At 42.9% G+C, this 27,492-nt stretch overlaps 1 protein-coding gene and 1 long non-coding RNA gene across 11 annotated transcripts in view; one reads left to right on the plus strand and one right to left on the minus strand.

The window, feature by feature from the left end:
* The window catches only part of MTA3 (metastasis associated 1 family member 3), a 193,920-nt gene that overhangs the window by 127,122 nt on the left and 39,306 nt on the right, over positions 1-27,492 (minus strand). For all 10 annotated transcript variants that reach the window (XR_004428358.1, XR_004428357.1, XR_004428356.1 and 7 more), the window contains exon 4: positions 24,578-24,704. Coding sequence is in view for 7 of the 10 variants with exons in the window: in XM_033175888.1 (XP_033031779.1) it covers positions 24,578-24,704 (127 nt within the window). In the remaining 3 variants the exon portion in view is untranslated. The remainder of the gene's footprint in view (positions 1-24,577; positions 24,705-27,492) is intronic.
* The window catches only part of LOC117062412, a 30,493-nt gene continuing 15,830 nt past the window's right edge, over positions 12,830-27,492 (plus strand). Inside the window, exon 1 of the long non-coding RNA XR_004428359.1 lies at positions 12,830-12,954. This is a non-coding gene — a long non-coding RNA (uncharacterized LOC117062412). The remainder of the gene's footprint in view (positions 12,955-27,492) is intronic.

Genomic DNA, 27,492 nt, shown 5'->3' on the forward strand with positions numbered 1-27,492 from the left:
CACACAAGTAAAATGTCCTAGGCACAAGTTTAGTCATTATAGTATTATTTTTTAACAGCAAAAGACTAAAAAAAAACAAAAATCCATTACTTAGGATTAAACAAATTAGATATATAATAAGGTCATAAAAAAGAATGAGGCAGATCTTTACGATCCAATATGGACCTATCACCAAGATACTTCATTTCAAAAGCACAATATAAAAGCATCATAATTTACTCCACAATTTACTTAGACATACAAACATATATACCTCATTGCTTCTATACGCATAGAATATCTCTGGAAGTCCACCTAAGACTCTAAAAACACTGAAGACCTGGGGGGACTGTGCAGGAGTAAGACATTTTATTGTATACTTCATGTTTGTATATTTTGGTTTCTGAATCATATATTACAAATCCACCTCCACTGCAACTGTCTCACAAGGTTGACAAGAATTGCATGCAGGTTCTGGCCAGAAATGTAGTTACAATTAAGTATTAATCAGGCTGCACTTTGGCCCACTTCTCTGCTATTGAAAGTCATGTAGCACAAGATACTGACAAAAGCCTTGATTCTAATATCAGAGATCAAGTGTATGGGGAGCCCACTGTTCCCATAGTCAGGATCTCTGACATTAGAATCATAAGGCTTTTATTTAAGGATCACTTAAATTGTTTTTAGCCGGGCGTGGTGGCTCATGCCTGTAATCCTAGCACTTGGGGAGGTCAAGGCAAGCAGATCACTTGAGGTCAGGAGTTAAAGACCACCCTGGCCAACATGGTGAAACCCCATCTCTACTAAAAACACAAAAAAGTTAGCCAGGCGTGGTGACAGGCCGCTGTAATCCCAGCTACTTGGGAGGCTAAGGTACGAGAATTGCTTGAACCTGGGAGGCAAAGGTTGCAGAGAGCCGAGATCATGCCACTGCACTCCAGTCTTCGAGACAGAGCAAGACTACGTCTCAAAAAAAAAAAAAAAGAGGTTTTTCAGGCCCCGTGAATTCCAGCAACCAGTTTAAAGGCCCCCATAGAGGAACGAGATCAGAAGAATTCAGCTTCTTTATCCCCCACTTCATGACTTCACCATACAACTCTTCGAGATCTCCAAACTTTGGCCCACTCCAAAAGCCTTAAAAGCCCCAACTCCAAACTCCCTGGGGAGACAGATTAGAGGTTTCCTCCCACCTCCTTGTTGGGGGACCCTACAATTAAACCTCCTTCTTTGCTGCAACCTGGTGTCTCAGAGTACTGACTGGCTGTGCTCAGTGGGCAGCTAACCTATCACAATTACACTACCAAAAAAATTTAAATTTTATAAGCAAGAGGGCATGTCATCAGTTTTGTGATCCTGACAACAAAAAAAGACTGCTCTATCGACTGGGCACGGTGGTTCATGCCTGTAATCCCAGCATTTTGGGAGGCCGAGGCAGGCGAATTACGAGGTCAGGAGTTCGAGACCAGCCTGGCCAACACGGTGAAACCCTGTCTCTACTAAAAATACAAAAAGTTACCCGGGCATAGTGGCATGCGCCTGTAATCCCAGCTACTCGGGAGGCTGTGGCAGGAGAATTGCTTGAACCCAGGAGACAGAGGTTGCAGTAAGCCAAGATCACACTACTACACTCCAGCCTGGGCCACAGAGCAAGACTCCGTCTCAAAAAAAAAAAAGATTGCTCTATCATCCACCACTTTTGGATCCCAGGTTACACCGAGCATTTAACCAAACTGGATATACCATCCCTAACCACAGCAATATATAAATTCACTCTCAGCAATCTATTCCAATCTACTCCCATCTACCGACTATTGCTTTGCCGAGTATTTGAAATACTTTTTGGTTAAAAAGAAAATTCTGCTTATACATAAAATATTTTATGTTCATTTATTATTTGTTTCTGACATACAGGTCAACCCGAGGAAAAACTTTCCTTCAAACACTAATTGCTCTAGGTAAAACATAAACCAAAAAAAAAAGAAAGAAAGAAAGAAAGAAATTCTAATTACAGTCTTTGAAAAAGGATGGAAATGTTTTGTCAATACTCAACAATTCAGTTTTAAAAAGAGACATGAAGAGATAAATCCCAGAATTGTAAGGTATTTTTATTCAGTGAGCTAACTGAAAGAAGTTTCACAGCATCTCAATGCAGGGAGGAGAGTGGTGTAGTATTTTCAGTCTCAACAGAATAATGAATTAAATGACAGGCAAAGCCAATGTGTTTATCTCTTTTCTGAGATGCCTTTTAAATAAGAAGATGGCCTGGTTGGTGGCTCACGCCTGTAATCCCAGCACTTTGGGAGGCTGAGGCAGGCGGATCACCTGAGGTCACCAGTTTGATACTAGCCTAGCCAGCATGGCAAAACCCCATCTCTACTAAAAATACCAAAAAAATTAGCCAAGCATGGTGGTGGGTACCTGTAATCCCAGCTACTCGGAAGGCTGAGGCAGGAGAATCACTTGAACCCAGGAGGTGGAGGTTACAGTAAGCCAAGATCGCACCACCGCACTCCAGTCTGGGTGACAAGAGCAAAACTCCATCAAATAGATAGATAGATAGATAGATAGATAGATAGATAGATAAATAAATAAATAAAGTGATAAGAAGAAAAGTAAAAGAACCGCCAGGCACGGTGGCTCACGCCTGTAATCCCAACACTTTGGAAGGCCGAGGCAGATGGATCACAAAGTCAGGCATTCAAGACCAGCCTGGCCAACATGGTGAAACCTCGTCTTACCAAAAATCCAAAAATTAGCTGGGCACGGTGGTGCTCACCTGTAATCCCACAAGAGGCTGAGGCAGGAGAATCACTTGAACCCAGGAGTCGGAGGTTGCAGTAAGCCGAGATAGCGCCACTGCACTCCAGCCTGAGCAACAGAGTGAGACTCTGTCTCAAAACAAAACGAAACAAAACAAAACAAAATAACCTGGCAGGGAATGGTGGCTCACACCTGTAATCCCAGCACTTTGGAAGGCCCAGGCGGGCAGATCATCTGAGGGCAGGAGTTTGAGACTAGCCTGACCAACACAGCAAAACCATGTCTCTACCAAAAATACAAAAAAAAAAAAAAAAAAAAAAATTAGCCAGGCTTGGTGGCACACACACTCCCAGCTACTTGGGAGGCTGAGGCGGGAGGATCGCTTGAACCCTTGAGGTGGAGATTGCAGTGAGCCAAGATGACACCACTGCACTCCAACCTAGGAGACATAGCGAGACTCCATTTCAAATTTTAAAAAAAGAAAAAAAGAATCTAAACCATAATAAAGAGAATCTGAGGGGGCCGTTAGCAGAATAAAGATTTTCAGAAAATTTTGGAAGACAAAAAGGAAAGACTAAGAAGAGCACAAATGGCCACTTTCTACAATACCACTAAACACGGCATTGCTGGTTTTCCCTAATGTAATTAGGACACGAAAAACAATTAAGAAACAAAGCTCAGGCCTGGCACAGTGGCTTGGAAGGCCACGGCAGGAGGATCACTTGAGGCCAGGAGTTAGAGACCACCCTGGACAACACAGGGAGACCAGTTGCTACAAAAAAAAAGTTTAAATTAGCTGGGCGCGGTGGTCAGCACCTGCAGTCCCAGTTACTCAGGAGGCTGAGGTGAGAGGATCGCTTGAGCCCAGGAGTTCAAGGCTGCAGTGAGCCATGAATCGTGTCACTGCACTCCAGCCTAGAAAACAGAGAAAAAATCCTGCTGCTAAAGGAAAAAAAAAGAAAAAAGAAACAAAGCCCAAAATATGTATACAGGGAGCTGGCTGGGTGCAGGGGCTCACACCTGTAATCCCAGCACTTTGGGAGGCCAAGACAGGCGGATCAACTGAGGTCAGGAGTTTGAAGCCAGCCTGGCCAACATGATGAAACCCAGTCTCTACTACAAATATAAAAATTAGTTGGGTATGGTAGTGTAGGCCTGTAATCCCAGCTACTTGGAAGGCTGAAGCACAAGAACTGCTTGAACCTGGGAGATGGAGGTTGCAGTGAGCCGAGGTGGTACCATTACACTACATCCTGGGTGACAAAGCAAGACTCTGTCAAAAAAAAAAAAAAAGGAGCTAATACTAGGGAAAATGGAACTGACCTATCTAGGATAGTCCTGAAGAATTTTCTAGTCTAAGAGGGTAAGACTTAGAAAAGTCAACTTCACAACTGCCTGAAGACAAAGTCAGCCCATAAAACTGAAGCTCCTAGGCCAGGCGCAGTGGCTCATGCCTGTAATCCTAGCACTTTGGGAGGCCGAGGCGGGTGGATCATGAGGTCAGGAGTTCGAGACCAGCCTGGCCAACATGGTGAAACCCTGTCTTTACTAAAAATGCAAAAATTAGCTGGGCATGGTGGTGGGTGCCTTTAATACCAGCTTACTCAGGAGGCTAAGGCAGGAAAATCACTTGAGCCCAGGAAGCGGAGGTTGCAGTGAGTCGAGATTGCACCACTGCACTCCAGCCTGGGTAACAGTTAGACCTCATCTAAAAAAAAAAAAAAAAAATGAAGCTCCTGTTCAGCCTTACTACCTTGGTTTTGAATAACAATAGATAACTATGAATCATCTAATACTTGAGAACAGACTACAGCACGAAAGATAAATACAAAAAATCAACAACTGAACTTGAAGAAACACTTTAGGCAACAACACAGTGCAGATCTCTGCTCACTGCAAGCTCCGCCTCCCGGGTTCACACCTTTCTCCTACCTCAGCCTCCCGAGTAGCTGGGCGCTCGCCACCACACTCAGCTAATTTTTTTGTATTTTTAGTAGAGACGGGGTTTCATCATGTTAGCCAGGATGGTCTCCATCTCCTGACCTCGTGATCCGTCTGCCTCAGCCTCCCAAAGTCCTGGGATTACAGGTGTGAGTCACCGTGTCCGGTCCATAAAACAAATTTTAAAACATGACTGGCAAAATTAAAATATCACTAGATATGCTAGAAAAATCAAAGATTTAGCTCAGGGACCTCCACCTCCAAAAAAAGGAAAGAAAGAAAAATGGAAAATATGAGAAAACAGGCTGGGCACGGTGGATCATGTCTGTAATCCCAACACTTTGGGAGGCCGAGGCAGGCGGATCACCTGAGGTCAGGAGTTCAAGACCAGCCTGGCCAACATGGTGAAACCCCACCTCTACTAACTATACAAAAATTAGACAGGCATGGCGGCTGCCTGTAATCCCAACTACTTGGGAGGCTGAGGGAGGAGAATCACTTGAATCTGGGAAGCAAAGGTTGCAGTGAGTCAAGATGGCGCCACTGCACTCCAGCCTCGGTAACAAAGCGAGACTCCGTCTCAAAAAAATAAATAAATAAATAAAGGAAAACAGATCTTCAAATTACAATGGTGTACCAAATATCCTTACCATTGATGCATCACTGTAAAATTTCAGGATGCAACAAATAAGAACATTCTAAAAAGATTTCACAGAGGAAACAGGTAACATGCAAAGAATGGAGAACTGATGTGGTATAAAACTCACGTTCAATGACAATGGATGTCTGATGACAATGGGGTAAGCATCTTCAAAGTTTTGAGGGAAAATCATTTTCAACCCAAAATTCAATGCAAAAAAAGATCATGTTATCAAGTGTCTACTATTAAATTATGAATTTCATAGCAGAATAGTACAGGAGGTTACAAAATATTTAAAAGATTGAGTCTGACAAAGTTGAGAAGCTCTGCTATAAGTTAATATACATTAAAAACAAAAAAGATGCCAGGCGCGGTGGCTCAAACCTGTAATCCCAGCACTTTGGGAGGCCGAGACGGGCACATCACGAGGTCAGGAGATCGAGACCATCCTGGCTAACCCGGTGAAACCCCGTCTCTACTAAAAAATACAAAAAATTAGCCAGGCGAGGTGGCGGGCGCCTGTAGTCCCAGCTACTCGGGAGGCTGAGGCAGGGGAATGGTGTAAACCTGGGAGGCGGAGCTTGCAGTGAGCTGAGATCCAGCCACTGCACTCCAGCCTGGGAGACAGAGCAAGACTGCGTCTCAAAAAAAAAAAAAAAAAAAAAAGAAATAAAAGTGAAGATACATTAAGATACAAAATGAAAATTAATAAAAATCCAAAAATAATATTAAAAATTATATTTTATAATAAAAGTAATTCAGTTTTGTTGAAATAAAAATAAAATCAAATACTAAACAGAGAAGTCTGAATTATGGATCACGAGGCAATAATCGACTTCCAGCAACATCCTAAAAAGCAACAACCAAATTATACTCTTCCCGTTAGACACCACTATCTTTCTGTCTCTTGCATTTGCTCCTTCCTTTTACCCCTCCACCCATACCTTTAAATCTGAACTACCAGGCTGGGCGAAGTGGCTCAGCCTGTAATCCCAGCACTTTGGAGGCCAAGGTGGGTGGATCACACCTAAGGTCAGGAGTTCAAGACCAGCCTGGCCACCATGGTGAAACCCCATCTCTACTAAAAATACAAAAAAATTAGCCGCATGTAGTGGCACACACCTGTAGTCCCAGGTACTTGGGAGGCTGAGCCAGGAAAATGGCTTGACCTGGAGGCGGAGGTTGCCATGCGCAGAGATTGCGCCACTGCTCCTGCCTGGACGACAGAGCGAGACACTGTCTCAAAAAAAAAAAAAAAATCTGAACTACCAACACAAGAACTCAAGGAGCATGGTAAAACACCATGGGAATACAATTAGCAAAATCCAAACAGTGAAAAGGAAACAAAACCCCAGTTTCTTCAACAAAAACTAGCAAAGGAAAAAGAGAAGAAAAAGGGAAGTCCTAACTTTTCCCCTGCTATGGCCACCTGTTGTGCTGGATTCCCAAGCTTGCAAGCTGGGAAAGCACTGCCTCTAGAAGACTGAAGAAAAGACCCAAAGACAGCAGCATGACATAAGCTTTATTCAGGAAACTTATGTCCAGGGAGTTCAGGAGGGGAAGGCTGGACAGGAAAAAACATTCCCTTTTATAAAAAGCATGCAGGTTTTATAGTAAGTACCCTTCGCATAGCAACCACCACTTAGCAGCCTCCACCCAGCTCAAAACAATGGACCTCAGTTCCTTGTACCACCTGCATTCCAAGGCACACGCCAGGATCCAGGTGTCCTTCATAGGTATGGCAAAAACATCAGGGTTGACCATTATTGGAACACTCAACAAACATTTACCAAGGAACACAGGATCATTCTCAAGGTATGTTTGAGTTACTGCTGTCTGGCAAGACACACCCACCATATACCACCCAACTGACTTGGTACCATTTACTAAAACAACTACCTTTTCCTCATTATATTACCATGGAGACTTTGTCATAAACAAAGTTGCATTATACATGTGAATCTCTTCTGGGTTTTGTATTGTTTCATCGGCTTATTTTTCAATCCACTTACTAATATACCCTATCTTAATTATTCTAACTTTACAAGTGTCTTCCTATCTAATGATATAAGCAACATAAGTCCTCCAGCACTTTTGTTTGTCAAGATTGACTTTGTCAGTGCTTCTCAAAACTTTTGTTCTCAAGATTCCTTTACATGGAGGCCAGGTGTGGTAGCTCACACCTACAATCCCAGCACTTTGAGAGACTAAGGTGGGAAGATTACTTGAGGCCAGGAGTTCAAGATCAGCCTTGGCAACAAAGCAAGATCCCATTTCAAAAAAAAAAAAAATAGGCAAAAAATTTTTTAAAGATTCCTTTACGTTCATAAAAACTATTGAGGAACTCAAAGATCTTACGTTGGATATTTATCAACATCTACCATGTTGAAATTAAAACTGAGAAGAAACTTAACATTTACTAATTTAAAATAAAAACATATTACAAATTAGCAATATTTATTATGAATAATTATTATTTTCCAAAACAAATATAAAACTCTAATAAGAGTGACACTGTTGCCGGGCGCGGTGGCTCAAGCCTGTAATCCCAGCACTTTGGGAGGCCGAGACGGGCGGATCACGAGGTCAGGAGATCGAGACCATCCTGGCTAACACGGTGAAACCCCGTCTCTACTAAAAATACAAAAAACTAGCCGGGCGAAGTGGCGGGCGCCTGTAGTCCCAGCTACTCGGGAGGCTGAGGCAGGAGAATGGCGTAAACCCGGGAGGCGGAGCTTGCAGTGAGCTGAGATCCGGCCACTGCACTCCAGCCCAGGCGACAGAGCAAGACTCCGTCTCAAAAAAAAAAAAAAAAAAAAAAAAAGAGTGACACTGTTTCACATTTTTGCAAATTGCTTCAATGTCTACCTTAATAGCTTTACTGGGCCGGGCACGGTGGCTCAAGCCTGTAATCCCAGCACTTTGGGAGGCCGAGACGGGCGGATCATAAGGTCAGGAGATCGAGACCATCCTGGCGAACACAGTGAAACCCCGTCTCTACTAAAAATACAAAAAACTAGCCGGGCGAGGTGGCGGGCGCCTGTAGTCCCAGCTACTCGGGAGGCTGAGGCAGGAGAATGGCGGGAACCCGGGAGGCGGAGCTTGCCGTGAGCTGAGATCTGGCCACTGCACTCCAGCCTGGGCGACAGAGCAAGACTCAGCCTCAAAAAAAAAAAAAAAAAAAAAAAAATAGCTTTACTGAGGTATACCTGACAAATAAAAATTGTATATTTACAGTGTACAACATGTTTTGATGTATGTATACATTGTGAATGGCTGACAACTAGTTTCACATGAATATCTATGAAATAACCATGACTTTTCAAAAAAAGCCAATAAAATACCCATGTCTAAATAAACATAGTTTAGCTTTCAGTGACGACCTTCAAGTAAAAATGGTATTCCATGAAAAAGGCAGCTAGTTCAGCTCACGATTCAAACAATCACATGTTTTCTCAAGATAACCAGCTGGGCCCAGTGGTTCATCCCTGTAATGGCAACACTTTGGGAGGCCTAGATAGGAGGATTGTTTGAACCCAGAAGTTTAAGACCAACCTAGGCAACATAGCTAGACTCTGTCTCTACAAAAAATTTAAAAATTAGCCAGGCATGGTGCCGTGCACCTAGGGTCCAAGCTAATTGGGAGGCTGGGGTGGCAGGATTGCTTAGGCTGAGAAGGTCAAAGCTGCAGTGAGCTGTGATGACACCACTATACTCTAGCCTGAGCGACAGAGCGAGATCCTATCTCTCAAAAAGAAAAAAAAACCATTACACATCAATATGCAACAGAAGTGGGTTTAGGTGTACTTCTGAGTTCACAGGTCAAGATGTGTGATGTTGGCTGGGCACGGTGGCTCATGCCTGTAATTCCAGTACTTTGGGAGGCCAAGGCGGGTGGATCACCTAAGGCCAGGAGTTCGAGATCAGCCTGGCCAACATGGTAAAACACCGTCTCTATTAAAAATATAAAAATAAGCCAGGTGTGGCAGTGCACATCTGTAATTCCAGCTGCTCGGGAGGCTGAGGCAGGAGAATCACTTGAACCTGGGTGGCAGAGGTTGCAGTGAGCCGAGATCACGCCATTGCACTCCAGGCGACAGAGCAAGACTCTGTCAAAAAAAAAAAAAAAAAAAAGATGTGTGATGTCTTGAAACAATACAGAGGTGATGGTTGCAAACACTGTCAATGTGCTAAATGCCACTGTACATGGTTAATGGTTAATCTGACGTTATACGAATTTCACCTCAATTATAAAGAAGGGCCAAAATTTATTAAAGCTAATAAATTATACTACTTTGCCAAGAACATTCTTAAGTAGAACTTGCCTTTGTTTTTTTTCTTAAACTGTGAATGCACAGCGTTCTAGAACACAACTACTAACTAGCTCGGCCCCGTACCACTGATTTGTGCTATGGCACCAGCAGAGCAAAATCAACACAAAAAAAAAGGTAGGTAACATCTTCCTGTTATGAAAATAGTCTTGATTTCATAAACCCTTGGAAAAAGTCTTGGGGGACATCTGGGTATAAAGAAATAATAATTTGAAAAACCCTTATTTTGTTATTAGTCCTTCCCTTTTTTTGAATCAACTTCTCAATTTATACATACACACACAATCCTGCTGAGATTTTATTTGGAACTATATTGAATCACTAGGTCAATTTGGGGGAAACTCAAATATTGTAATGATATATCCCACATTTATTTAAATTTTAATTCTTTCAGCAATACTTTAGTTTGTATGTAAAGGTTTTACAGATGTTTCTTTAGATTCATTTGATGTTTCTGGATGATAATATAAACATCACTTTAAATTGCATTTCCTAACTGACCCAGCCTCACACCATATACACATTGAGTAAAATGGACTAAGATACAAAAAGTGGAGCAGTAAAGCATCTAGATGAATATACTTGAGAATATCTTCACAATCTTAAGAAATCTTTGCTTATTCCAAAACAGTGACACTGGATTAGTTTTTTCATGAGTGCTCTTTCTGAGTTACCACCCTTCTTACTCAACTTTCATTCTGCTCCTTTATCTGTATCAAACTTATCAGTCATATCTATCAACTACTGAACAATGGTATTTTCCCAGCTTTTAACTGTTGTCTCTCCTCTTGCTGTTCCATTGTTCATTTTGCAATCATTATTTCTCACATATTTAAAAACCAACCAACCAAGCTAGAACAAGCAAAAATGACAATGGCTGCACTGAAGAATAAGCATTACTGCCGAGACGGGCGGATCACAAGGTCAGGAGATCGAGACCATCCTGGCTAACCTGGTGAAACTCCGTCTCAATAAAAATTACAAAAAACTAGCTGGGCGAGGTGGCGGGCGCCTGTAGTCCCAGCTACTTGGGAGGCTGAGGCAGGAGAATGGCGTGAACCTGAAGGGCGGAGCTTGCAGTGAGCAGAGATCTGGCCACTGCACTCCAGTTTGGGCGACACAGCGAGACTCCGTCTCAAAAAAAAAAAAAAAAAAAAAAAAAGAATAAGCATTACTTAACATGAGAGGCAGCTACCAACTCAAGTAATGAGGCTCCTCTGTCAGTCAGATGTGGCCAAAATCCAGCAGTGAGCACACATACAATTATTACAGAAAACAAAAATGAAGGCAGGGCACGGTGGATCACACCTGTAATCCTAGCACTTTGGGAGGCCGAGGCGGGTGGATCACGAGGTCAGGAGACAGAGACCATCCTGGCTAACACAGTGAAACTCCGTCTCTACTAAAAATGTAAAAAATTAGCCAGGCGTTGGCGGCGGGCACCTGTAGTCCCAGCTACTAGGGAGGCTGAAGCAAGAGAATGGCATGAACCCAGGAGGTGGAGCTTGCAGTGAGCCGAGATCGCGCCACCGCACTCCAGCCTGGGCGACTGAGGGAGACTTTCAGTCTCAAAAAAAAAAAAAAAGAAAAGAAAAGAAAAACGGGCCAGGCTCAGTGGCTCACACCTGTAATCTCAACACTTTGGGAGGCCGAGGCAAGAGGATCAGTTGAGCACAGGAGTTTGAGGCCAGTCTGGACAATAACATTAGATCCAAGCTCTACTAAAAAAATTATTTTAATAAGCCAGGCACAGTGGTACATGCCTGTAGTCCCAGATACTCAAGAGGATGAGGCAGGAGGATCACCTGAGCCCATGATGTGGAGGACACAGTGAGCTATGTTCACACCACTGCACTCCAGCCTGGGCAACAGAGCAAGACTCTGTTTCAAAAAAGAATAGGAAAAAAATGCATTAAAGAGATACCAAAATGTCAGTAGTACTTCTGCGCAATGGAATGACAGATAAGGGGAGGAGTAGTGTCTTTTTCCATATTTTCTATATGTCAACAATAAATTATACTGTTTTTATGACCAGAAAATAAACACAAGTTTATTTAAAATTTTTAACATACAGCTAATGCTGAAGTAACAGCAAAATGAACATATTCATAATACATTACCAGGGGGAAATTGACAGAATTCTTGAAGGATTAGCATTCTGTAACAAAAATATTTGAAATATGTTCCCCTAAGTTAGGAAAAGGTCTGTTCTCAAATGATAATGACAGTTAACATGACTACCTTTCTACTACTAGGAAAGGGAAGATTAACAGTTGTTTTCAGGCAGAGCACAGTCGTTCACTCATGGTGGGAGGCCAAGGTGGAAGGACTACATGAGGCCAAGTGTTCAAGACCAGCCTGTACAACACAGTGAGACCTTCTAACAAAAATTGTTTTAAATTACGCAGATATGGTAGCGTGCACCTGCAGTCCCAGCTATTTGGAAGGCTGAGGTGGGAGGATCACTTGAGCCCAGAAGTTTGAGGCTACAGTGAGCTATGATCACTCCATTGCACAACAGCCTGGGCAACACAGCAAAACTACATCTCTATTTAATTTTTTTTGTTTTTTAAAAAAGGAGTTGTTTACAGCAGATTTCCATCAATGCTCCCTTCATCAGAACCAGCCATACTGTCAAGCAAGGAAGGGAATAAAAATAAATGTAAAGTGGCATTTTCTCTATCTGATGTCTAAATGTGCAAATCTTATTTTATGTATTTATGTATTTATTTATTTATTTTGAGGCAGAGTTTCACTGTTGTTGCCCAGGCTGGAGTGCAATGGTACAATCTCAGCTTACTGCAACATCAGCCTCCCGGGTTCAAGCGATTCTCCTGCCTCAGCCTCCCTAGTAGCTGAGATTATAGGCATGCACCACAAGGCCTGGCTAATTTTGTATTTTTAGTAGAGACGGGGTTTCACCATGTTGGTCAGGCTGGTCTTGAACTCCTCACTTCAGGTGATCCACCCACCTCGGCCTCCCAAAGTGCTGGGATTAAAGGTTTGAGCCACCATATCCAGCCTCAAACGTGCAAATTTTAAAATAATACCTTTTCCCATTATATATCTATCTACTCATTTCAGGAAAACTAGAAGTATAGAAAAGTATAAAGATAAAATTTGCTTGCATTTTGTGATATTAAAACATTTTTTGATATTAAAACAATTCTGTTTCCTAGCAAGAAAACTCAGAGAAAAAATAAAACAAATCTACAATGAACACATCAGTATGTATATTTCTACAAAGTTGTGTGAGAAGTTCTGTAAGATCAAGTCCTAAAAGCAGAATTGCTGGCTCAAAGGGTATGTACGCCTTGCAATTTGACAGATCTTTCTGGTTATACTAATACTCTGACAAGAAGAATATCTGTTTCTCCATCCAATACTGGATATTAAGATAAGAACGATAGTATTCTCTCCCCTAAATAATTCTTATAGGCTAGAACCTTTCCTATTTATCCCTTTCTCATGGTTGCTGCAAATTGCTCTTAAATTGGTTTTGTTTCAAGACAAATAATGAGTATACAAAAAAGCTTTCCTATTCTCTGTCTAGTATTCCATTTCAAAGTCCAACAAACCACACTTGCTCAGAGTGTGAGCAAAAAAAAAGGAAAAAGCACAAAATCTAAAATTACATTTGAAGTCAATTGCAATTAAGAAGATATTACTCAGCTAGGCACGATGGCTCACACCTGTAATCCCAACACTTTGGGAGATGAAGGCAGGAGGATCGCTTGAGGCCAGCAGTTTGAGACCAGCCTGGCCAACATGACAAAACCTCGTCTCTACAAAAAACACAGAAATTAGCCAGGCATGGTGGCGTGAGCTTATAATCCTAGCTATTCAGGAGGCTAAGGTGGGAGCATCATCTGAGCCAGGGAGGTCGAAGCTGCAGTGAGCCATGATTGTGCCACTGCACTCCAGCCTGGGTGATAGAGTGAGACCCTGTCTCAAAAAAAAAAAGAAGAGATTATTCAAATATCTGTGGATGACTTATTTCCTTAAAGAATAAAAGTAAAATTAAATGTAAACTCTATACAAAGTTCAAATCCTGAATGGCTATTGGATACAATGTTCCACAGTAAACATCAAAAAAAAAAAACAAAAGAGAGATGAGATCTTCAAGAATCTTATAATCTGAAATGAAGTCTAAATAAAACCACCTAGGCCAGGTGTGCAGTGGCACATGCCTGTAATCCCAGCACTTTGGGAGGTCGAGGCAGACAGATCACCTGAGGTCAGGAGTTCGAGACCAGCCTGGCCAACATGGTGAAACCCCGTCTCAACTAAAAACACAAAAATATTAGCTAGGCACAGTGGCACATGCCTGTAATCCCAGCTACTCAGGAGAATCACTTGAACCCGGGAGGCGGACTTGTAGTGAGCCGAGATCACACCACTGCACTCCAGCCTGGGTGACAAGAGTGAAACTATGTCTCAAAAACAAAAACAAAGAAGAGATTATTCAAATATCTGTGGATGACTTATTTCCTTAAAGAACAAAAGTAAAATTAAATGTAAACTCTATACAAGGTTCAAATCCTCAATGGCTATAGTAAACATTAAAAAAAAAAAAACAGGCCGGACGCGGTGGCTCAAGCCTGTAATCCCAGCACTTTGGGAGGCCGAGACGGGCGGATCACGAGGTCAGGAGATCGAGACCATCCTGGCTAACACGGTGAAACCCTGTCTCTACTAAAAATACAAAAACTAGCTGGGCGAGGTGGCGGGCACCTGTAGTCCCAGCTACTCGGGAGGCTGAGGCAGGAGAATGGCGTAAATCCGGGAGGCGGAGCTTGCAGTGAGCTGAGATCTGGCCACTGCACTCCAGTCCGGGCGACAGAACGAGACTCTGCCTCAAAAAAAAATAAATAAATAAAAATAAAAACAAAAAATAAAAAATAAAAAATAAAAAATAAAACAAAAAAATAGACAATAGAGCTTCGAGAATCTTATAATCTAAGACAAAGTATAAATAGAACCACCTAGGCCAGGTGCAGTGGCCCACACCTGTAATCCCAGCAATTTGGGAGGTCAAAGCAGGCAGATCACCTGAGGTCAGGAGCTCAAGACCAGCGTGGCCAACATAGTGAAACCCTGTCTCTACAAAAAATACAAAAATTAGCCAGGCATGGTGGTGTGTGCCTGTAATCTTAGCTACTCTGGAGGCTGAGGCAGAAGAACTGCTTGAACCCAGGAGGCAGAGGTTGCAATGAGCCAAGACTGCACTGCTGCACTGCAGCCTGGGCAACAGAGCAAGACTCTGTCTAAAAATAAATTAATTAAAATAAAATAAATAAATAGAACCACCTAGGCAAATTTTACATAAGATCCAAGATTCTTACAAGCTGCTCATGACACTTTCACAACTGAACTAAGGCAACGCCTCATTTTGGAGGACAGAAAATCATGCAGAAGTGACACGGCATCGCTTAAACCAGGAAAAGTTCACTAGAAATTGTGGTTATAGCCACCCTTCTAAATAATGATGGTGACAGCATCTGTATTCTAGGATCCTAACCTAACAACTGTTTGGGTTTTTTTGTTTGTTTGAGGCAGAGTCTCGCTCTGTCACCCAGGCTGGAGTGCAATGGCGCAATCTCGGCTCACTGCAACCTCCGCCTCCTGTATTCAAGCAATTCTCCTGCCTCAGCCTCCCAAGTAGCTGGGATTAAAGATACCTGCCACCACGCCCAGGTAATTTTTGTATTTTTAGTAGAGACGGGGTTGCATCATGTTGGCCAGGCTGATCTCGAACTCCTGACCTCAGGTGATTCACTCGCTTCTGCCTCCCAAAGAGCTAGGATTACACGTGTGAGCCACCACGCCTGGCCTCTAACCTAACAAATGTTAAAAGGAAAAGAGGCAGGGCTCACGCCTGTAATCCCAGCACTTTGGGAGGCTGAGGCAGATGGATTACTTGAGGCCAGGAGTTTGAGAGCAGCCTGGCCAACACGGCAAAACCCCGTCTCTATTGAAAATACAAAAATTAGCTGAGTGCAGTGGCACCCATCTCTAGTCCCAGTTACTCAAGTGGCTGAGGCACGAGAATCGCTTGGACCCAGGAGGCAGAGGTTGCAATGAGCTAAGATCACACCACTGCACTCCAGCCTGGGTGACAGAGTGAGTTTCAAAAAACACACAGAAAAGGAAAAGGATGCAAGGCTTTCTCTGAAGCACTCTAGAGATTGCTCGAACACTACATACACCTGTATCTTTAAGATCTATCCTATTGCTGCCACCAAATTAAGGATCCTGATAGCTTCTCTGGCCTTTCTTAAAAAGTATAGTTGGCCGGGCGCGGTGGCTCAAGCCTGTAATCCCAGCACTTTGGGAGGCCGAGACGGGCGGATCACGAGGTCAGGAGATCGAGACCATCCTGGCTAACATGGTGAAACCCCGTCTCTACTAAAAAATACAAAAACTAGCCGGGCGAGGTGGCGGGCGCCTGTAGTCCCAGCTACTAGGGAGGCTGAGGCAGGAGAACGGCGAAAACCTGGGAGGCGGAGCTTGCAGTGAGCTGAGATCCGGCCACTGCACTCCAGTCCGGGCGACAGAGCGAGACTCCGCCTCAAAAAAAAAAAAAGTATAGTCAGCTGGACACAATGGCTCACGCTCGTTATCCCAACACTTTGGGAGGTCAAGGCAGGAGGATGGCTTAAGACCAGGAGTTTGAGACCAGCCTGGGCAATATAGGGAGACCCTGTCTCTATAAAACAAATTTAAAAATTAAAAATTAGCCATGTGTGGTGGTAAAGCTCTGGTCGCAGCTGCTCAGGAGGCTGAGGCAGGAGGACTGCTTGGGCCCAGGAGGTCAAGGCTGCAGTGAGCTGTGCATGCCACTGCACTCCAACCTGGGCAACAGAGTCAGACCCTGCCTGTCTCAAAATAAATAAATATATATTGATATAAAAATAAAAAGTATATCATGGTTCAGCAATGAGGTAAACAGAGTTCTCAATAGTGATACTCTGAACCAGGTCCAGGTCTACCAAAGTGGGTATAATGGGCTTCTCTATCACCACTCACTCCTTGTAGCAAGATAAACTTGAGTACAAGTAATCATGTCCAAAAATTCTTACAGTAGGACAAATTGAATCCAATAATTAGCAGGTACCTACGGAAGACACACTGAAGCATAACTTCAAAGGCTGCAGTCCAGGTCACAAGGTTGGCAGGCAGAAAAGAACCGGCTCTTTTTAAAGATGCCTAACTTGTTGCACCACCAAGTGGGAAATAGGTATTAATCATTACAAGTACCAATGTTCTAATTAGCAGCTTTTAAAAATCCAGAGTTCCTGTATTTGACATGTGGAAAAACTGATGTTGGACCAGATAAAGTACACATCCACAAACACAGGCAGCAATCAACCAATCAAGTATTTCCTGGTTCCTAATATACACCTAGCACTGTAACATTATCTATTAGTAAAATAGTATAGTTATGCTTACATAGGTTTTGTACTTCTATCCATTTGACTCGAGCATCTAAATAGAAAAATTATGTGAAAAACCAGAAAAAGAGCCTACCTAATTAACAGAAAATCAAAGAATCTACCTAATTAACAAATTACTGAGGAGTTTTCTATCTCTGATGCTTTTTAACACTTACAGTTATGTATGTACTCATGATAATACCATATTTCTGGTACTTGCGCAGTGGCTCATGCCTGTAATCCCAGCACTTTGGGAGGCCGAGGCAGGAGAATCACCTGAGGTCAGGAGTTGGAGACCAGCCTGACCAACATGGTGAAACCCTGTCTCCACTAAAAATACAAAACTTAGCTGGGCATGGAGGTATGTGCTGGTAATCCCAGCTACTGGGGAGGCTGAGGCAAGAGAACCGCTTTACCCTGAGAGGGAGAGGCTGCAGTGAGCCAAGATCACACCACTCCACTCCAGCCTGGGTGACAGAGTAATACTCTGTCTCAAAAAAACCCAAAAATATTGTATATCTGCAACCAAGCAGTCTGGATTCAATTTCTGAATATGCCATTTATGAGCTGCGAGCCTTTAAAAAGTTACCTAATCATTGTGTGTTTCAGTCTCCTAGTCTGTAAAATGGGGATAATAACAGGATCTACTTCACAGACACATGCATAACAATCTGAAGAGTGCCTAGCAATCATAACCAGTTCACTAAATTTTAGCTTTTGTTTTGTTTTTTGAGACAGAGTTTCGCTCTTGTCACCTAGCCTGGAGTACAATGGTGCGATCTTAGCTCACTGGAACCTCCACCTACCGGATTCAAGCAATTCTCCCGCCTCAGCCTTGGGAGTAGCTGGGATTACAGGCATGCACCACCATGCCCAGCTAATTTTTGTATTTTTAGTAGAGATGGGGTTTTGCCATGTTGGTCAGGGTGGTCTTGAACTCCTGACCTCCGGTCATCCACCCGCCTCAGCCTCCCGAAGTGCCCGGATTATAGGCATGAGCCACCGCGCCCAGCCTAGAGTGTTTCTTTTTTTTTTTTTTTTTTTAAGACAGAGTCTTGCTGTGTCACCCAGGCTAAAGTACGGTGTCACAATCATGGCTGACTATAGCCTTGAACTCCTCGGCTCAAGCAATCCTCCTACCTCAGCTTCCCAAGTACGTCTAGGACCACAGGCATACACTACCATGCCATGCTAATTTTTTTATTATTTATAGAGACAGGGTGTCCCAGTATTGCCCAGGCTGGTCTTTAACTACTAGGCTCATGTAATCCTCCCACGTCGGCCTCTCAAAGTGCTAGGATTAGAGGCATGAGCCACTGCACCCAACTGAATATTAGAATATTTTAAAGCCAGATTCACCATATTACACATGAGCTATATATAAGACTGGGTTATTAATATAATGAGTACAACAGCCCGAGCATCACAAAGCAGATAATGGAAGGGTAGGTTTCAAGATGAGATCAAAGAAATAGCTACATAACCAGCCTATCAGCCATTGCCAATTGTGAGGAGTTGTGTTGCTCATCTCAAATTTACAAATTTTCAGTCTACTTATGAATGAATGTACAATGAAGAGATATTTGTAAATCAGATGATACAAATTTAAAGTTATTGAATATTTGTGATAAGAAAATCTATCAGGCTGGGCGCAGTGGCTCACGCCTGTAATCCCAGCACTTTGGGAGGCTGAGGCGGGCAGATCACCTGAGGTTGGGAGTTCGAGACCAGCCTGACCAACATGGAGAAACCCCGTCTCTACTAAAAATACAAAATTAGCCGGGTGTGCTGGCGCATGCCTGTAATCCCAGCCACTCGGGAGGTTGAGGCAAGAGAATCACCTGAACCCGGGAGGCAGAGGTTTCGGTGAGCCAAAGTCATGCCACTGCACTCCAGCCTGGGCAACAAGAGCAAAACTCCGTCTCAAAAAAAAAAAGAAAAAAAGAAAATCTGTTAATGAAGATATTAGTCATACACACATACTGAAACTGAATACAGTAAAATATATACCCATGACATATAGCAGCTGACATATAAGGCTTATAGTGCTTAATGTTTGCAACACATAATCTATTATTCAATGACCTCAATCACTGTATATAAAAATGAAGCACGCTGCCTCTCACTTCCCCCCAAAAAATGTCCCAAAGGGGCCGGGCGCGGTGGCTCAAGCCTGTAATCCCAGCACTTTGGGAGGCCGAGACGGGCGGATCACAAGGTCAGGAGATCGAGACCATCCTGGCGAACACAGTGAAACCCCGTCTCTACTAAAAATACAAAAAAAAAAAACTAGCCGGGCGAGGTGGCAGGCGCCTGTAGTCCCAGCTACTTGGGAGGCTGAGGCAGGAGAATGGCGGGAACCCGGGAGGCGGAGCTTGCAGTGAGCTGAGATCCGGCCACTGCACTCCAGCCTGGGTGACAGAGCAAGACTCTGCCTCAAAAAAAAAAAAAAAAAAAAATGCCCCAAAGGGATACTCACTACTCAAGCCCTATCTATCTCACAAACAAGAGATGAATCATTAACTCTACTCCAAAAAGTCCTGGGTCCTATCCACTCTCTTCCAGTGGAATCAGAAGAAACAGAGTTTCCTCCCTGCCACTTTGGGAAGCGTAAGCATCTCATGAATATTATAGTTCACAGACTACAAAGGAACTCAAGAATGCCTCAGTCAGTTTTTCTTCTATGTTCCAAAGAGCACCAAGGAAATTCTGGACACTTGATAGTGTCCCTGAGAGTAAAACATCAGTATTCACCAAATTACCCTCTTTGCTGCCCAAGAACAATGGGGCTTTGGTAATTTTCTCCTTTTAAAGCCAAAAAGATAAGGCATGACTTCAACATTAGCAAAATGTCAAGACCACTCCAATGTGCACTTGTTCTACATAAGCATGTGGGCTGGTTAGCACAGCTCCATGCCTTGGCCAGGGACTGCCCCAACCCCACTCAGCTGTTTAAAAATGATGGCCACAAATGAGAAAACGTGGCTCTGCCCTATTCCGTCTCAATTTGGAAAAAAACAAAAAGCCCCAAATATCTATGTCTCTTCATCATAATTCAAAGGAATTACCACCCGGTAAATTCACCGAGTTTCTAAGCCAGGTCCCTTGTGTCAATTATCAAGCACTTATTAAGCTCCCTAAGCTAGAATATACTCAGGAAATGTGTTCAACAGTAACTAAATGATCATGTAGACTATGTAATTTCTATGTTCAACAAAGAAGTGTCTTGATAATTATATTTTAATACACTCTGTCAGTCCTTATGGAAGATAAAAAACACATCACTAGTTTTTCCATTCCAGGCAATCTGTTAAAAGAAACCAACGTTACTTATAAACAGATTCCAAGCTATCAGGAGAGTAAATTAAAAATACACTTGTGTCTTTTAGATACATTTTAAAAACCATTTGTCAGATTCTTGTTCTGGCAAGAGTCTTAAGACTGGCCACATAACTTCTTTTTTATTTATTTTTATTTATTTATTTACTTATTTAATTTTTTTTTTTTTTTTTTTGAGACAAGAGTCTCACTTGTTGCCCAGGCTGGAGTACAGTAGTGCGATCTTGGCTCACCGCAACCTTCACCTCCCAGGCTCAAACAATTCTCCTGCCTCAGCCTCCAGAGTAGCTGGGATTACAGGCATGTGCCTCCATGCTCAGCTAATTTTTATATTTTTAGTAGAGATGAGGTTTTGCCATGTTGGCTAGGCTGGTCTCAGACTCCTGACCTAAAGTGATCCGCCTGCCTTGGCTTCCAAAGTGCTGGGATTACAGGCGTGAACCACCACGCCCAGCCCCATATAACTTCTTAAACTTAAAATTAATCTTTATATTCTAGTGTCTTCCAATTAAATAAATGGAGGCCATGCTCGTGACTCACACCTGTAATCCCAGCATTTTGGGAGGCTGAGGTGGGCAGATCACTTTAGGTCAAGAGTTCGAGACCAGTCTGGCCACCACGGCAAGACATCATCTCTACAAAAAATATAAAAAATTAGCCAGGCATGGTAGCACATGCCTGTAGTCCCAGCTACTCGGGAGGCTGAGGTGGGAATATCACTTGAGCCCAGGAGTTCAAGGCTACAGTGAGCTGTGATCATGCCACTACACTCCAGCCTAGGCAACAAAGCAGGTCCTGCACAATCAGTCAATCAATAAAAAGCGCATATGGCTCTTTAGCATCATTAGTTACACACAACCTTAAGAAAATATCAAAATATGTTTTTATCTTCCATCTCTTTGAACAAAAATTATTCACCTACTATTTTTATTTCTTGAAAAAGCATTACTGGTCGATAAAAAGACTACTCCCATTATTACCTGGCCTAACTGTCTTTTCCAGCAAATGACTTAAGTCATACAGAATATACTAACCCTACCAAATCTAACCATAGTGCCCCCTAACAAAAATCCTAAATAGCAGGCCATAGCAGAATGCACTTGTAGTCCCAGCCATTCAGGAGACTGAGGCAAGAGGATTGCTGGAGCTCATGACCAGCCTGGGCAACATAGCCAGCTCTATATCTCTCTATCTATCTACTATTTATCTATCTCACCTATTTATTATTTATTTCACATAGGGTCTCACTCTGTCCCCCAGGCTAGGGTGCGGTGGTATAACTGTGGCTCACAGCAGCCTCAAACTCCTGGGCTTAAGCAATCCTCCCACCTCAGCCTCCCAATTAGCTGGGACCACAGGCACATACCACCATACTTGGCTAATTTTTATATTTTTGGTAGAGACAAGGTCTTGCTCTATTGACCAGGCTGGGCTCAAACTCCCAGCATCATGCAATCCCCCTCCCACCTAGGCCTCCCAAAGACTGCATCTCAATGTAGAAAACAAAAACAAACAAAACCAAATAAAAACAATGATATGAGGTTTTCTATGGGGTTGACGGAGTGGCTCATGTTATTTCTGAAAAGATCTGGAGAAAAATAAATTCTATATCTTTATCACACACTTCCTGCCATAGAAGATCTCTGGGTTCATTTCTATAAAAAAGGAGTTGTGCACAAAGGTACCAGGAATTGGTGTGTGTGGGTGTGTGTACATGTGTATGTATGTGTAAGTACCAGAGCTTTAGAAAGTCTACAAACCTCAGCTGAGCACGGTGGCTCACGCCTGTAATCCCAGCACTTTGGAAGGCCTAGGCGGGTGGATAACGAGGTCAGGAGATTGAGACCAGCCTGGACAACATGGTGAAACCCTGTCTCTACTAAAAAAAAAAATACAAAAAATTAGCTGGGCATGGTGGCATGCGCCTGTAATCCCAGCTATTTGGGAGGCTGAGGCAGGAGAACTGCTTGAACCCAGAAGGTGGAGGTTGCAGTGAGCCAAGATCGCGCGACTGCACTCCAGCCTGGTGACAGAACAAGACTCCGCCTCAAAAAAAAAAAAAAGAAAAAAAAAAGTCTACAAACCTGTATGAACCCAAAAAGACAGACTCAGATTCAATCACAATATTGGGGGATAAAGAGGAAAAATATTGAAATAATGCATTTTGGCCAGGCGCGGTGGCTCACGCCTGTAATCCCAGCACTTTGGGAGGCTGAGGTGGACAGGTCACAAGGTCAGGAGATCGAGACCATCCGGGCAAACATGGTGAAACCCTGTCTCTACTAAAATACAAAAAAAAAAAAAAAAATTAGCCGGGCATGGTGGCGGGCGCCTGTACTCCCAGCTACTCAGGAGGCTGAGGCAGAAGAATGGCGTGAACCCAGGAGGCGGAGGTTGCAGTGAGCTGAGATCATATCACTGCACTCCAGCCTGGGCGGGACAGTGAGACTCGTCTCCAAAAAAAAAAAAAAAAAAGAAATAATGCATTTTATTTCTATGTATATAGTAGTTTTTTTAGGACCACTATGACCAGCAGAGCTAGATAAAAGAAATAGAAATACAGATTATAAACAAAAGTTGAAGGCATTTCTTTAACCTAAGAGAGTGAAACACCGCACTTGCTCACACATCCTCACCCTGGTCACATGCTGCTGCTTTCATACACCCTATGCTCACCTGTGCCCTCTATTTGTGCCTCACACCCTCTGGAAGGCTGAGTAAGTAGCAATTCCTCCTGAAGCTTTCCTGATGGAGTGTCAGAATCTTTTGAGCTCAAACATTTTGTAATACCTCTAAGATGCACCGATTATAGATAACAATATCTTAAATTTAATCACCACCAGTAGATCATAGAAAACCACCATTTTTCCTCAACAGTTGCCAAAACAACAAACAAGGGGCTGGGTTTTTTCACTTTTTGTTTTTTCTGCAGTAGAAGAAGAATTTAATTAACGGAAGGGTGGTCCATGTTAGAGAACCAGAGATATTGCCCAAATCAGTCACCTATTTTCTTCACATTTGTATGCTATCAATGCATACATCAGGTGTTATTAAGGAATAATAAAGAATATAAAGTTTTCGGCCGGGTGCGGTGGCTCAAGCCTGTAATCCCAGCACTTGGGGAGGCCAAGACGGGCAGATCACGAGGTCAGGAGATCGAGACCATCCTGGCGAACACGGTGAAACCCCATCTCAACTAAAAAATACAAAAAACTAGCCGAGCAAGGTGGCAGGTGCTTGTAGTCCCAGCTACTCGGGAGGCTGAGGCAGGAGAATGGCGTGAACTCGGGAGGCGGAGCTTGCAGTGAGCTGAGATCCGGCCACTGCACTCCAGCCTGGGGGACAGAGCGAAACTCCGTCTCAAAAAAAAAAAAAAAAAAGACTATAAAGTTTTCATCCCAGTGCTCCTCAAAAGAAAACGAAAAGCCATACATCCTATAATGTCAAGAGTCAACTGCCTGGGAAGCAGACTTTAGGTTCTAACCTTTGGCTTCCAATGGCTATATAATTTTCTTAGAACCTGGCAGACCAGCATTTCCCAAAATGATGTCTGCTGGACACTCTTCTGTACCGTTCTGAAAAGATATTCAAATCAATCGGGAAAGGCCATTTTTTGTTGTTGTTGTTTGTTTTTAAAGACAGAGCGTCACTCTGTCGTCCAGGCTGGAGTGCAGTGGCACAATGTCAGCACACAGCAACCTCTGCTTCCTAGATTCAAGCAATTCTCCTGCTTCAGCCTCCTGAGTAGCTGGGATTACAGGCGCGTACCACCACACCCAGCTAATTTTTTGTATTTTTAGTAGAGATGGGGTTTCACCGTGTTGGCCAGGCTGGTCTCGAATTCCTAACCTCAAATGATATACACCCGCCTCGGCCTCCCAAAGTGCTGGGATTACAGGCGTGAGCCACTGCGCCTGGCCAGGAAAGTCTGTATTAAAACAAAGTTAAAATGGTTACTTTACTGGAGAACTTTTGTGGGGCTTTAATATGCTAATACACATTATAAATTTCCAACCTAAAATTCCATTATGAAGCCTTTAGCAAAGTAGTTTAAGCAAGATCCTGAGAAGAGGCCGGAAAACGCTTCAAATAAGTCTTTTGTTTTTTGGTCACTATAGTACTGAGTACTTTAGTTCCTAAAAAGTTCTTACCTGATATGTGTTGCGGGCAGAGATTCATACTGGCGTGACAAAAAGAGTTCCCTATGTTTCAACTGATGTTTCTGCTTATCAGTCAAGTCAGCCTCAACTGTTGTTTCAGATTCTTCCTCAATTTCTTCTACACAAATAAAATTCAAAGAATTTATTAGTACAAAGCACATTATCTGTTTGGATATTGAAGCAGATCAAATCAACATTTCATTCAGTATTTTCTTCAAACTAATCAATTTTAAATTTAAATATTTGCTGGGTGCAGTGGCTCACGCTTGTATTCCTAAGCAGTTTGGGAAGCTGAGACGGGTGGATCACCTGAGGTCAGGAGTTTGAGACCAGCCTGGCCAACAAGGCAAAACCCCATCTCTACTAAAAATACAAAAATTAGCCGGGCATGGTGGCGGGTGCCTGTAATCCCAGCTGCTCGGGAAGCTGAAGCAGGAGAATTGCTTGAACCCAGGGGGTGGAGGTTGCAGCCAAGATCGTACCACCACTACACACAAGCCTGGGTAAAAGAGCAAGATTCCGTCTCAAAAAAAAAAAATAATAATTAAACATTTATCTTGTCAGTTCAACTATAACCATAAAATTATCAGGGCCTCAAAGGAACAAAAACTCCAACTTAAAAATGGCAGATGATACCCCCAAAATATACACAAGTATTACGTATCAATTTAAAAATTAATTCACTTTTTTTTGGAGCTAGAGTTTGCTCTGTCGCCCAGGCTGGAGGGCAGTGGTGTAATCTCAGCTCACTGCAACCTCCACCACCCAGGTTCAAGCAATTCTCATGCCTTAGCCTCAAGAGTAGCTGCGATTACAGGCGTACATCACCACATCTGGCTAATTTTATGTATTTTTAGTAGAGATGGGATTACACCATGTTGGTCTCGAACTTCTGGGCTCAAGTGATCTGCCCCCTTTGGCCTCTCAAAGTGCCAGGATTACAGGCATGAGCCACCACACCCAGCCTCACAGAAGGGATTTTATCAAAGATAATGCCCTTGCTGAAGCAGTTCTCTATGAATAGCATGAGGGTAATGAATGGAGTATCAATCTCTTTTCTACTTTCAAACTTTAAAAACTGAATTGAAAATGAACCTTAAACAGTAACTTAGAAAAAGACTCACCTAGCTCAAAGCAAGAATAAAGCAATTTAAAATTCTTTGGATGTCCTTTTTAATGAACTACTCAAAGAGAAATATAGCACTAAAAGGGCCATTTACTTGCAGGTCTAATAACATTTCACCAGTGAAGATCAATAAAGTTACTGCTGCACTGGCACTATTAGCACTAGAAAATATCACATACAAAATTATACTCTTTACCTAATTAGGATTTGACAAATTGTTGTTGTATAAGACACAGCTAACTGAATTCTAATGCATACCCTACAGAGAGCTAAAACAGCAACCAGCTCTGCAACAGTAACAGTAAATCTTACATTCTTATATGATCCCTTGGTTCACCGTAAAAAGGACCAAAATCACTGAAATCCAACCTAACCAAAGACAAAAATCACCACAATGGCATCTCTCATGTAGATCACTAATGAAAACCACTTTTTAAAATTTACCAGTTAAATTTCAAATTTCATTTATGTATTTCTATAATTATTTTTTAGACGGAGTCTCGCTCTGTCACCCAGGCTGGAGTGCAGTGGCACAATCTCAGCTCACTGCAACCTCATCTCCTGGGTTCAAGTGATTCTCCTGCCTCAGCCTCCTGAGTAGCTGGGATTACAGGCATATGCCAACACACCTGGCTAATTTTTGTATTTTTAGTAGAGACAGGGTTTCACCATGTTGCCCAGGCTGATCTCGAACTCCTGAGCTCAAGCAATTTGTAAACCTCAGTGTAAGATAAATCGACTATTAGTGTGGATGAAGAGTAAAGAGAATTCAGAAGATAAATTTAAAGTTGGACAGGCCAGGTATGATGGCTCATGCCGGCAATCCCAGCACTTTGGGAGGCTGAGGCAAGCAGATCACTTGAGCACAGGAGTTCAAGACCAACCTGGGCAACATCTCTACAAAAAATACAAAAAGTAGCCAAGCCCATGGTCCCAGCTACTTAGAGACTGATGTAAAAGGATCACTTGAGCCCAGGAGGCGGAGGGTGCTGAGCCGAGATCGCACCATTGCACTCCAGCCTGGGCAAGACCCTATCTCGAAATAAATAAATAAATAAGGTTGAACAATGCCTCTGAGCCAGAGTCTAATCCATGAGACTCTCGCTTATCTCCAGGGGGAGACTCCTCTTTGCTACAAAGCAGCACCCATATACGCTTAAGGTACTTCACAATAGGCCTTGCTCTACTCTACAGTTATCTGATTTCACTGCATCCCTTGAGAACAATGACAGGTCACTTATCTTTGTATCCACCCTGTTTTACTTGTGGGGTAAAAGTGAACCTCAAGAAACATTCAGAGCAGACCAAGTAAGAATTATCAAGCAACACTAACTTCAGCAGCTGCAAGGATACACTCAAAAAGTTACAGCATAAAACACAGCACAACATAAACAACAAGTTACTGTAAAAGGGGCTTTATTTTTCACATTTCGTTCTACTGCTTTTCAAAATTCTTCTTAACACAAAGTGGAAAAGAGACTAAACTTAAGAGTTACACTTGAGGCTGGGCGCGGTGGCTCATGCCTGTAATCCCAGCACTTTGGGAGGCCGAGACGGGCAGATCACCTGAGATCAGGAGTTTGAGACCAGCCTGGCCAACATGGTGAAACCCCGTCTCTACTAAAAGTACAAAATATTAGCTGGGCATAGTAGCGGGTGCCTGTAATCTCAGCTACTCTGGAGGCTGAGGCAGGAGAATTGCTTGAACCCAGGAGACAGAGGCTGCAGTAAGCCAAGATCACGCCATTGCACACCAGCCTGGGCGACAAGAGTTAAACTC

The sequence above is a fragment of the Trachypithecus francoisi genome, unplaced genomic scaffold (assembly GCF_009764315.1).
Source record: "Trachypithecus francoisi isolate TF-2019V2 unplaced genomic scaffold, Tfra_2.0 Lachesis_group17, whole genome shotgun sequence".
Lineage (NCBI taxonomy): Eukaryota > Metazoa > Chordata > Mammalia > Primates > Cercopithecidae > Trachypithecus > Trachypithecus francoisi.